This window comes from Patella vulgata, chromosome 1 (genome assembly GCF_932274485.2).
Source record: "Patella vulgata chromosome 1, xgPatVulg1.2, whole genome shotgun sequence".
In the NCBI taxonomy this organism is placed as follows: domain Eukaryota; kingdom Metazoa; phylum Mollusca; class Gastropoda; family Patellidae; genus Patella; species Patella vulgata.
This window is the reverse complement of record NC_065879.2, coordinates 75,923,446-75,935,463: the sequence shown is the minus strand read 5'-3', so window position 1 is coordinate 75,935,463 and position 12,018 is coordinate 75,923,446. Positions and strand designations below refer to the sequence as shown.

The 12,018-nt window shown below is 37.8% G+C and overlaps 1 protein-coding gene across 1 annotated transcript; it reads right to left on the bottom strand.

Moving 5' to 3' along the window:
- Window positions 1–373: 373 nt before the first annotated feature.
- On the bottom strand, window positions 374–11,781 carry LOC126823612 (potassium voltage-gated channel protein Shaw). Its single transcript, XM_050552559.2, has 3 exons — window positions 11,590–11,781; window positions 2,910–3,510; window positions 374–1,546 (listed from the first exon to the last, which is right to left on the bottom strand). The coding sequence occupies exons 2-3, from the start codon at window positions 3,486–3,488 to the stop codon at window positions 704–706; spliced, it is 1,422 nt and encodes a 473-aa protein (XP_050408516.2). The 5' UTR covers window positions 3,489–3,510; window positions 11,590–11,781; the 3' UTR covers window positions 374–703.
- Between the last annotated feature and the right edge of the window lie 237 nt (window positions 11,782–12,018).

Genomic DNA, 12,018 nt, shown 5'->3' with positions numbered 1-12,018 from the left:
TTAAAACATTTTTCTATGGCGGTAACGGTCTTCTTAGAAAGTTCAATGCCCTAGAGAACAGGCAAGTAAGAACCGATCATGTTATAGGTTTCTGTGATTTACTTCATGCCACATTCGGATCCTCCAAGACCAAAAGACAAAATAAACAGTTAATGTGACAAACAACCGAGTTTTCATGGTGTTCATATATGTGTACTGAATTTTTCCCATCCTAGAGATTGGGAATACGCACATCTATGTTGCTTCAGGGCTAAGAAACGTTATCTATATAGGGCGATTGTAATTAAATACACAGTTATAGGACTTCGTTTATCTTTTTGCAGACACTCCTTTAGTCCATCTGATATGAGTTAATTACAAAAAAGACAATTGGTACTTTTTAAACTTTATTTTGAGCACTAGTAAAAAGCAACTCAAACTGCGTACTACAGTTGAGCAAAATTTGATTTTTGTTTTTATGTCGCGACACTTCATAATGTAATGAACAGGGTGGGTTTAGCATTTACAACTAGGTTCACAGCCTACGTTTGTTTTAGTTAAATGAAGACCGTTCAGAGCAGTTGGTCCAATTGCTTTAAAGCCGGTCCTCCCTATTTATGCTTTCACAATGCATAATTTATCCCGTATAATGATAATGAACACCACCATAGGACACTAGTATATAAGCAAATTGATAACATTGTTAGATCTTTTTTCCCCATCTTTAGTTTTCTGTGTTCAAATTTTCGGTTTTGAAAGAATTCATTCTCTCCAACTTCTGTCGTCTTTTTTGTTGGTGTAAACGCTGGCCACGTCGTTTTTCCCTTTCTAGGGCGCACTGTGTGTGATTGTAGTATAGAATGAAATTATTTACAAGAACTGGTACGATGAATCCAATCAACAATAGACCAGACACGGCCGTCATGGATCCTATTAAGTATCCTAAATTGGATACCGGATACATATCGCCGTATCCCACAGTAGTCATGGTGATGAGGGCCCACCAGAAGGCTCGAGGTATGTTCGGAAAGTTTTCACGATCTTCTGCGTAATAGATCAAAGACGAGAAAACCAACATGCCAATAATCAGAAACAGTAACATCAGCAAAAGTTCATTAATACTAGCTTTAAGGGTGTAGCCTAGAGTCCATAATCCAGGGAAATGACGCATTAAACGGAAGCTACGTAATACTCGAATAATGCGCATAAGCGACACGAATGTTACTAGCTCTGGCGCGGACAGCGGAAACGAATATGAAACTACATCCGGCACTAAGGCTAGAAAGTCGATTATGTTCATTGGTGTTTTTAAAAACCGCAATTTATTGGGACAGACAATAAATCTAACTACTATTTCCAAAAGGAAAAAGGCAAAACAGACGGCATCTGTAATAAACAGTGCTGGGTGAATGGAATTGTTACTCCAGGGAAGATATGACTCTGAACTGGCATTTTCTGCAGAAAGGCTCTCATTGTGCTCTGTAGAAACTTGGAAGTATTCGTGGGTTTGTGACACAAAGGAAAATATAGACGCAAATACAAGAATAATGGAGACAACACCATATATCTGAAATAAAAACAAAAACAATATTACTGGCTAGACAATCAGCATATCAGTATCACCATCGAGAAGAGAACCACCAGGACTATCAAAACATCGGGTTTTTTCTCTGGGTCTGCGTTTCTTTTCCACTGCTACAGACTAATAGTGCAATGGAAATTATTGAAATAAAATTGTATCATAATTTAGTTGAGAAATGACCGACCTCGCATCAGTTGTGATTTAGCTTCTTTCTTTAAATAAACGTGGTAATATCATTTATGTGGCGGAGAGATAAAACTCCCCCCTCCCCACCAACAGTGCAAGGATGTGGCTCTGTACCGTCTGCACCACTCTTTTTTTATATCACGAACACGTGTAAGGTCGAAACGAAAGAGAGAGAAATGGGGTTTAACGTCCACTCGACACAAACTAGGTCATTTCGGGACTAACATATGGTTCAACTTTATTTTAATAATTCGCTAGAAGTGGGAGGAAACCGGAGGACCCGGAGAAAACCCGCGAGGTTGGACACGCGACCCTACTCCTTGTCACGTACGACCGGGGAATCGAAACCACGCCACCAGTTGACTCAATGACAGACCTTATGATACAGTGCGCACGTGCTAACCATTCGGCAATCCAAGCCCCTTGTGAGATCGAAACCTCTACTAAGCCTAGTGATAGACCGTGCTAGTTAAAGTTGCAATTTCATATTTTTACGTTATATTTTTAAAATTTATTAAAATAAAGCCTTAAAATAGATGGTATCTATAAACAGTACTACCTTGTTAAAGAATAATCCTGTTAATCCTATGGTGGAGAATAGAAAACAAGGAAGGTAATTGGGAGGTAATTGTGTTATTATTTCCGGTGTAAATGAGTTTTAAGTGTGAGAATGACACCTATGATCGTATAATAGTGAGTTGACAACCTATTGAGCAAAATACATAGAAATAATTATGTTTTGAGTTTCTTAGAAAATATGAAATTGTAACTTTAAAGTGCATGTGTTAACTCCACCTACCTCCACCCTAGCTACTATCGGAAGCTCTGTGGTACATTTTCTCAGAAATTCAAACTTCCATTTTCAATATTTATTTTAGCATTACGTTCCCAAATTCCATGCTATTGCCGTTGTCTGTCAACATGCTTGCATAAGTATAGTCGCAAGTGATCGTTGTGAGTACCATAAGTCACCACACATATATTTTAACAATGAAATTCCGGAAATGAGTTACGTAACCCTGCGAAGAAAATCACTTCTAAACAGCTTACTGTACTGCAGGTACTGCGTGAGATTTTCGACCGTCCCTTTAAGGAAATGATTGCAACTGGGAGTTATTCTATTTCTATCTAATGAGGTGCTGACAATCGAAATATAACTAACCTTTGAAGAAAAGGACCAATGAGGGTTGTTGAGAAATTCCCAGGCTTGATTTCGAAATCGATACCACTTTCTGGTATTTTCTGAATTATATGAATGTGTTCCCATTGATATTTGACGATCGTGTTCCAGCTTCTTCAACGACTGTAAGGTCTGTGCCCAGGAATTATAGTTTAACCAGCAGCAGTCTTCTATAGTGCACTCCTCCACACCCCAGAACTCCAGTTCAGCTTTTATAGACGCACCACATAGAGATGACGGAAGGTGCAGTTCCCCAGTTCTCAAATATTGAAGAACCACTTTGAAAACGTCAGGATCATGGTCAAAGAAGTAATCATCCTTTTTCTCCCTGTAGTGTCTTTTCAAGAATTGTTCGTCAGAGAGCCGCGTATGGGGAAGTCGTCTCAAAGTTGAGGAGTACGTCTCGAAGCAAGTACCACCAACATTAAACACAAGAACTTCATCTGTCGTGCCTACAGTTACCAACACTCTTTGGTTGTTCTTTTGGATGTTGGCACCAGGAAGTAGAGCTTGAAGAATTCCAGAAGAATCTTTTACACTCTCCGAGTTGAAGAAAGGCATCTTGTTTCGGGTACTGGTTATCCTTGAAATGACAAAAATGTTAAATCATGAGCGTTAAATATGCCTGAGGGATGCAATATTTTCCCCGGTTTGTAAAACACAATTTGCATATAACAAGTAAAGATTGATATAACCTAGAGTTGAAACTGTTCTATGTGATTGAAAAACGGCCCAGTTCACCCAAATCATCAAAAACCAATGGGCCATGATTTTATGAACTACTCCTGCCCAGGAACATCAACTTTCAACCTCATAAACAAGTTACTTATGGTCTCTGGAATATTATACCATAACGGCCCCAACAAAGTTCGTGCTTTAACAGCAAACTCTTGAAGAAAATTATATAAATTAACAGTTGTCCTTTTGATGCCCACCCGCACAAAGAGCTATAGTGTGCTACAAGGATACCTGCTGAGTCCTTAAATGTCCTTAAAGCTGAACTCCGATTACAAAACTACAGAAATAATTAAATAAATAAATTACTTGTTTTCAATTTTTAGAACAAGCATGGCGATTGTACGGCGTGCGAAAACGGAGGCAGCCCACACCCATTGTATACCTTGTCAACCACATCCGGCTAGCAATATTTCAACTACCAATTACCTCCTGACCGATTGAGGGTTTTTCACTATCAGTTTACTGAAAATATTATTGCTATACAATTATTATGTCTGATCAGGTACATATTTTTTTTTATTGTGGCACTCAAAGCTAGGTAACATAATTAATGTGCCGAATTATAATTATACTATTCAATTAACGCTTTTCAACACCTTTTTTTCTATATAATTATAAACATTCTTTCATTGTCTCATGCATGTCTTATACATGAATTCCTTAACATGATTATTATCACAAGATGAACTTCTTAAAACTCATTAAAATAGAGCAATAATCAGATAGTTAAGACTATGTGATGCTTCTATTTATATGTAAAGAATATTTTGTAATCTGCCTGAACGAATATATCCAAATAACTAGAAAAGTAGGCCGGTGGGTCGGTAATTGATGCTATCTAACTTTTTCACAGCAAAGGGCGCTTCCAGATACGATCTCTAAGATGTTCACTGAAAGGGGAAGTTAAATGTAGAATTAAAGGGGAAGTCCTAGATTTCACAGGACACGGTGTATAAATATGTATTTAAGTATGCCAAACTCCAAAATGTGACGACTTAGTCAATTATTACCTCATTTTAAAATATCAAACAAAAATATTTCGTAACCCTTTAAGGAATTGTATTCGATTGTATAGTGTCTTGATAGTTGCCACTATAACGTCTGTCTAGGCATGTACACAAACATTTAAGCCATTGGAACTAAAAGTTTGTTTTTATAGTTGCTAAGTCTTTTATTCCCAACTATCCAGTTTTATTCAGTGTTGGGCTGTGGTTATTCAGATAGTAATTTACAATGGTTGAGGGACGCTGTGGGCGTGAGGTGGGGTTATTTAGATAGCAAATTTAGAAAGGTTGGCTTGGGTGCATGGGTGTGTAGGATGGGTTTTTTTAGATAGCATTTACAAAGGTAGAGGGGCGGTGTGGGAGTGTACGCTGGGGGGTTATTTAGATAATTTGGACGAGATTGTTTTGTAAAATAGATGTTGATTAGATAAGATCTTGTCCGTCTTCATTAGCCCGGTCGGAGTAGGACATTAACCCCATTTCATTTCATTTCAGCTTAAACATCTATTATGCAAGAGCTAAATCTGAGTATTGCAGATCTTTCTTTAGGCCGGAAATGTTATCTAAATTATTCATTAGACATTACTTAACCTATCCAGACCATAATCAACTCTCGATGTCAACGCTAGCCTGCGATATTTATTGGATTATGATCCGATTTGCTTCCCAACATTCATTCATGATTTAATCATGAAATGGATAACCGAAGCTATTTTTTTTATCGTACCGACCTTAGATGTAAGAGCTGACAGTTCTCACTATAATAGTTAAAAACTAGATAATGTAAAAGCAATTTGCTGAACAGTTCAGTTAAATTGATCCACTATTAACAGAGAACTAAGCAATTGAAATTTTGACCTAGCCTCGATCATCATTACTAATCTCCCATAATGTATCTTTATTTCTTCGAGACAAAAAATATGTCGTACTAGTCGTAATAACACACAATTCCAATTTTACCCTGAAGCAAAACGGTTTCCCCCTTTAAATATTTTAAAAAGAAGGCGTCTTTCAACACGGTCGTTATGGCTGAATGATTCTAAACATATAAGCTCACTGGACAGGTCAAGGTCACATGCTATTAAATATACAAGAAATGGGTTAAATACCCTCCAGGTTGTATGAGTGTGCTTATGAATACAAATTATAAATATGCATCGATAAAGCTTTTGAAAAACGAATATAACCTTGTCACAAAACAAAAAAAAGAGAAGGTTATAAATTTTAAAAATTAGACTGATAGAAATGGGTCTTAAAGTTCACTCGACACAATCTAGTTCACTGTTCAATATTGTGGCCATATTTTTCTTGCGAGTAGAGAAACAATAGAAATGAAATGGGGTTTAATATCCTACTGTTCTGCTTCGATGAAGGGATCTTTCAGCTGTCCCTGTCAGACCCTTCGTCCTGCACTACTGAAACCACACCGCCAGAAAATCCGGATGGACTTTCTCGGCCAACACCGGGAGCGAACCCGCGACCTCCGGATAAGCGAGCCAGCGTTTTAGGCACTTACCCACCATTGCTCCAAGAAGCAATAGAAGGAAATCGGAGAACCTAGAGAAAACCCACGAAGTTGGAGCAACACTTGTTGTCACGGACAAAATTAAGCACCCCTGTATATCTCACAAGACTTGTCTTTCAAGGTATGACGTTGAAACCTGATAATATAGCCTCGTTAAAACAAGTGTGGTTTGAAATAAAATATCTTTGACAAGATAAAAACTAAAGAGTTTATCCAGGGTATGTGACGGGTTTACACGCTATTGTCGATGTTGAATTATTTTGACTCCTTTTTCGGAATTCTTTATAGAACCATTGGCAAAGATGTATTTTTGCAAAGCACATTCTTTAAATCTGGGGTAATCCACTCGGGTTTGAGTGACCATTTCATAACATGCTGTTTTAGGAAATGTACAAAAACTATAAGTTTGCACAATACTGTAAAAATTCAATCTCTCAAAAATTATGATCGAGATGAATTCATAGAAAAGTTAACTTTTGCAAATTTGGAATTTGTTTCAATTTAGGGAATGTCAATGAAGTGTTGTTGGGCTTAAACATTACATTTGTGGAAATCTTAAATTCAGTTGCTCCAGTGAAAAAGGTTAGTCATGGACGTCATCCACCATTTTGGAATTAATTTCTAAAAGGGATTCCCTTTTGGCACGTTTTAAAAAATCCAAAAATGAATTTGACTACAATAGTTTTTTTTAAAGTGAGAAATAATACACAGAGAGTCATTAAAAGGGAAAATATACATATTTGAGTAATAAACTGAATGATATCTTGTGTAAAAAAACTTGAAATAATCGGTGTCCGTTCCACAGAGTGTTTTCGTTCATATCTTTCCAACAGGAAACACGTTGAAAACGTTGGTAAAACGTTATCAGACCCATTGGACATCTCTTGTGGTGTTCCACAGGGAAACATCCTGGGTCCCCTTTGTTCCTCAGTTATGTGAATGACATTGTCATCAGCATAACTGCCCCTTGTAAATTAATGTTATATGCTGACGATAGTGCCATCCTGTTTTCTCATTCAAATCCTGATATAGTATTTGTTAAACTTAGTGAACCCTTAAAGGCTTGTTCAGATTGATTAGTAGACAATAAATTATCCCTTCATTTAGGTACAAATGAATGTATGTATACTCCGATGTCTTTCATGTCTCTTTGTACTTAACATCCCTTATGGTGCACACACACTTTACTATTTTACTTCACTATTTATTGACATATTTCACCCTTCATCTTTCGAAATGAATCTGCCCCTCTATGATGGATGATATGACCCGATCCGCCTTCAAGGACCCCATTTGAAATAGACCTAGTTTTGATTTAAGCAGGTTTTTATGCGTTATCCTCAAGAGGTTGTTCATTTATGACAACATTACTTTATATTATCATCTCTATTGTCATGTTTGATATGGCTCTTGGTAAAATAAGTAAATAAATTAGGGTTTCAACGACAAACCTTGAATAACACAGAGGGAACTTAATTTCAGTCATTTTTAAAATATAGTACATTTGTACAAACATATAAAATAATGAGTTTTAGTTTAAACAAACGGAATGATAGTTCTACATGGTGGGTCAGAATCTGTAATTACATATCACTAAGATTAGCCATAATTGATATATTCCAGGATTTGTATGTTCCCAAAACAAAACACAATTTTTGTGGACACGATTAACGTAGCCGGCCCAAAAGTCTGGAATAAATTACCCGCAAAATCTGAAAGTGCGCCCTTTGTTTGAAAATTTCAAGAAAACATTAAAACTTTTTTTAAAGAACAATCTGTGAATAACAGTCCGTATTTTGTGTTTATTTTTGTATGTACTTCTATCATCTATGTTTTACAACATCTAGACGTTGCTACACTGCTTTGCAATTCCCGAACTTATAGCTATGTTGTCTCCCTTTACCGCAGATAAGTAAACAGTATCGTTCAATCAGAGGTTGTGACACAAATACACTCAAATTAAACATAGCGACCTCCATGGAAACCTTGACATTGAATGAACCTTGAACTTTGCAACTCGATTATCACGGGCAGACATTTTAGTTGGAAATCGCGAGATTTGGTATTCCCGATGGTCGAGGTTTAACGTCAACGCGACACAAACTAGTTAATTTCGGGACTACCATATGGTTCAATTTTATTTCAATAATTCGCTTGCGCGTAGGGGTTTTTAGCAGTGGTAGGAAACCGGAGAATCCGGAGAAAACCCCCCAGATTGGACAAGCAATTCTACTCCTTGTCACGTACAACCGGGTAATCAAACCACGCCAGTTGACTCAATGGCCGACCTTATGCTACAGCGCGCACAACTACGCGATGGTCGAGGAATCTGATCGGCTCTCAAGCTGGGTCAGTATCCCATCGAAATTAGTGCCGAAATATGCGGGGTATAACGTGCAGGGCTTGAGAAGATTTTTTTTTTTTTTTTAAACAATATTTTATTCAGAAATTGAAAGGGATTGAGGAACAGGCATAGCCTATATGACCTCACTCCTAAGATGTATGAAGTTAAAGCGAGATCAAGCCTTTTATTAAAGATGCTATGTGTATATGCGTGCATACAGCGCTATTGAATACACAAAGATATAATAATGAGCACTATACTATACTATTCAAAAAAAGTAGGGGATATTTGATTTTGGGGGCATAATACTAAAATATGCAAATGACTACGAAAAAAGTCACTATAGAACCTAACAGAAGAAACATTTCCAGTTACATGTGACGCCCAAACGCACCAATAGCTACCGCATGGAATGCAGGTGATGCTTGGGATCATCATGGGGGTCCAACCCAAGATTTGCACGACTCTGACTTTGAATGTTACAGTCATTGTGGCATTGAATTCCAGGGTGGAAACATCAGTTTAATTGTTTTAGTGACCAGAAAACAAATTTTGATATGCGTCGGCTTACCCAAAATGAAAGGTTACGTGCCTTTGGCATGCTACAGATCGGCACAACACAGGCGGTTGTGGCGCGGACGATGAATTTTTCTCAGTCTGTCATAAGCAGGCTATGGTCCAGATACCGTGATACACAATCTGTACAGGACAGACCACGCTCAGGTCGACCAAGGGCGACAACTCAAGCCCAGGATCGATTTATCCGTACCTTGGCCTTGAGAAATCGTGTCATCACAGCAAATCAGATCAGCGCTCGTCTTCAAACAGACACTGGTGTGAGAGTGAGTGGCCAGACGATTCGGAATCGACTGCATAGGGGTCACCTTCCCGCCCGACGTCCTCGCGTGATCCCTTGTTTGAGAGATCATCACATTCAGGCAAGACGTCGTTGGTGTAGGGATCGTCAACACTGGGATAATCGACGCTGGAGCAATGTGATGTTTTCAGATGAGTCAAGGTTCACGGTTGATTTTTTGGACAGACGTAGGAGGGTGTGGCGTCGTCGAAACGAGCGCTTCCAAGACGTTAACGTCATCAGACATGATCGATTTGGGGGTGGTTCTGTTATGGTGTGGGGAGGCATCACTGTTGCTGGAAGAACGGCTTTACATGTTGTTGCAGGGCGTGTTACAGGCCAGTACTACCGGGACAACATCTTGGCAGTCCATGTTGTGCCGTTCGCACGACGTCATGGCCGCCGTTTCATCTTCCAGGATGACAACGCAAGATGTCACAGGGCCAGGATCGTTACAGGTTACCTCCAACAACAGAACATCACCCCATTACCTTGGCCAGCACTGAGTCCCGACCTCTCCCCCATCGAGCATGTCTGGGACATGCTTGGACAGAGGTTACGTCAACGTCAACAACGTCCTGCCAATGTCCAAGAACTTGCTGCTGCGTTGCAACAGGAATGGGACAATCTGGACCAAAATGACCTTAAACGTCTCATTAGGAGTATGCTTGTTTGGCAAACAGAGGAGGATTTACCCATTACTGACTTGGTTGTGATGCTGTGGTAACTTTGCTGTTTGACCCCGGGTATCATTTTACCCTTATAATGGTCAGTCTGTGCCTTACTTAGTCTAACGATCATTTGGAATAAATCGATGAATGTGAACTTCATTTCATTTTGTCATTTGTTTCTTCGTCAGTTTCATTAGGTGACTTTAATAACACTTAAAAATCAAATATCCCCTACTTCTTTTGAATAGTATATATCCAATTAACAAAACCAATCGAATCGAACTATTGAATACACAAAGATATAATAATGAGCACTATACTATATCCAGTTAACAAAACCAATCGAATCGAACTGATTGGGAAAATCTCTATACGTATTACTATTGACCATTCCGCAACTTAAGATGTCCAAAAAGAAGTGTCGTGCAACGAGTGTTGCTTTGTTCCTTTATTCTACGTGGGAGCCTCGGTGGCTCAGAGTGTATGAAGCTGGCTCACTAACGCTGAGATCGAGAAAAATCTCTGTTAAACCCCATATCACTTCATTTATTCTACTTATTTTAAGCAATTCAGCGATTTTTGATATATAGTTTGGTTTCCCTTTAACGTACTGGCGCACTGCTGTGTTGTTTATTTCAGCAGCTCGATGTTTCTCGCCAATTTAAAAACTTATTATGTGCATGTCCTATTTGAGAATTTTTTTTTATGTAAATTCCAATCCTAAATCGAGACTATGATTTCACTGAACTTTACGGTAGAATAATCGCAGATCGCTCATGGTGATAACCTAACATAAAACTATCCACAATGTTTGTCCTATTTTTTTATCATCCGGTTGAGCAAACAAAAGTTTTGTCACCTAACGGAATGCTGCATTTTATTTGAATGAAGAAAATTGGTGAATTTGGGGTGAAATACTCTTGCAAAACTTTATCCCAGTCCTCGGGCGCTCTGTGATACTTTTTCAAAGAAGTAAAACTTGCAAGTTCCCATTTCTGTTCGGTCATAATTCCCAAAACTCTACGTTGTGTAAAATGATTTTTTTAAATCGAGTTTTGCAGATCATTTTTAAACGGCTTAATTTGTAAGTTAAGGCAACATAAAAAGGCTATATCACGTTGAAGCCTATTTACAGACTTAAATACAATTTTTTTTTTATTTTCATCGTACTGTACTGTGAAACCAGGGTTTCTCCTTCCAGTGCAGTACATCAACGTCAATAATGAGTTTCTAGAAATTCATATCAATATTCAGCAAGTTAGAAAGATAAGTTGTGATAAAAAAATAAAAATGAAATAAATTTGCAAAAGCCCTATAATTAAAATAATTCTGAAATTAAAAATGAAATTATAAGCATAATTGCAATTATATTGCATATTTACGCACCCTAGACCTAACTTACTGAAACGAAAATGATTATAAGAAGTAAACTTGAATATTATTGCTTAGTATTAACATCCGTAACCAAATTTAAACTCACCCATTCCCCCTTTAATAAATAATTTGTGTAAATTATTTACTTACTAGTATACGGTCTTGGTTATTTTTTGGTATAATAATCGTACTGTCAATCCTCGGGTGTATATTTAACCCTGCATAAAACATCTGCCCGTGTGCTACATTAAGATACTGTAAACTGTCTCCCATCAACAAGTCAACTATGAAAACATCTTTTGTCATCTTTCACCCATTTATAATGACCCCACACATGCCCCGTGTGGGTTATTGTATCAGAGTTGAATGATTCACCGGAAACCAGTGAAGCTATGTCTAGAAAAATCTTAATATTTATTCAACTAAGGTGCGTTTAAATAGTTTTTTTCATACGAAAAAGAACATAAACCTCACTTTAATGCCCTTAATCTAACCACACAGTGTTAGTTTAATCTTTAACTGTGCACTGAATTTAACAGCAATTCGTTAAATATTTTAAATACTTTGCATCCTGTAGCC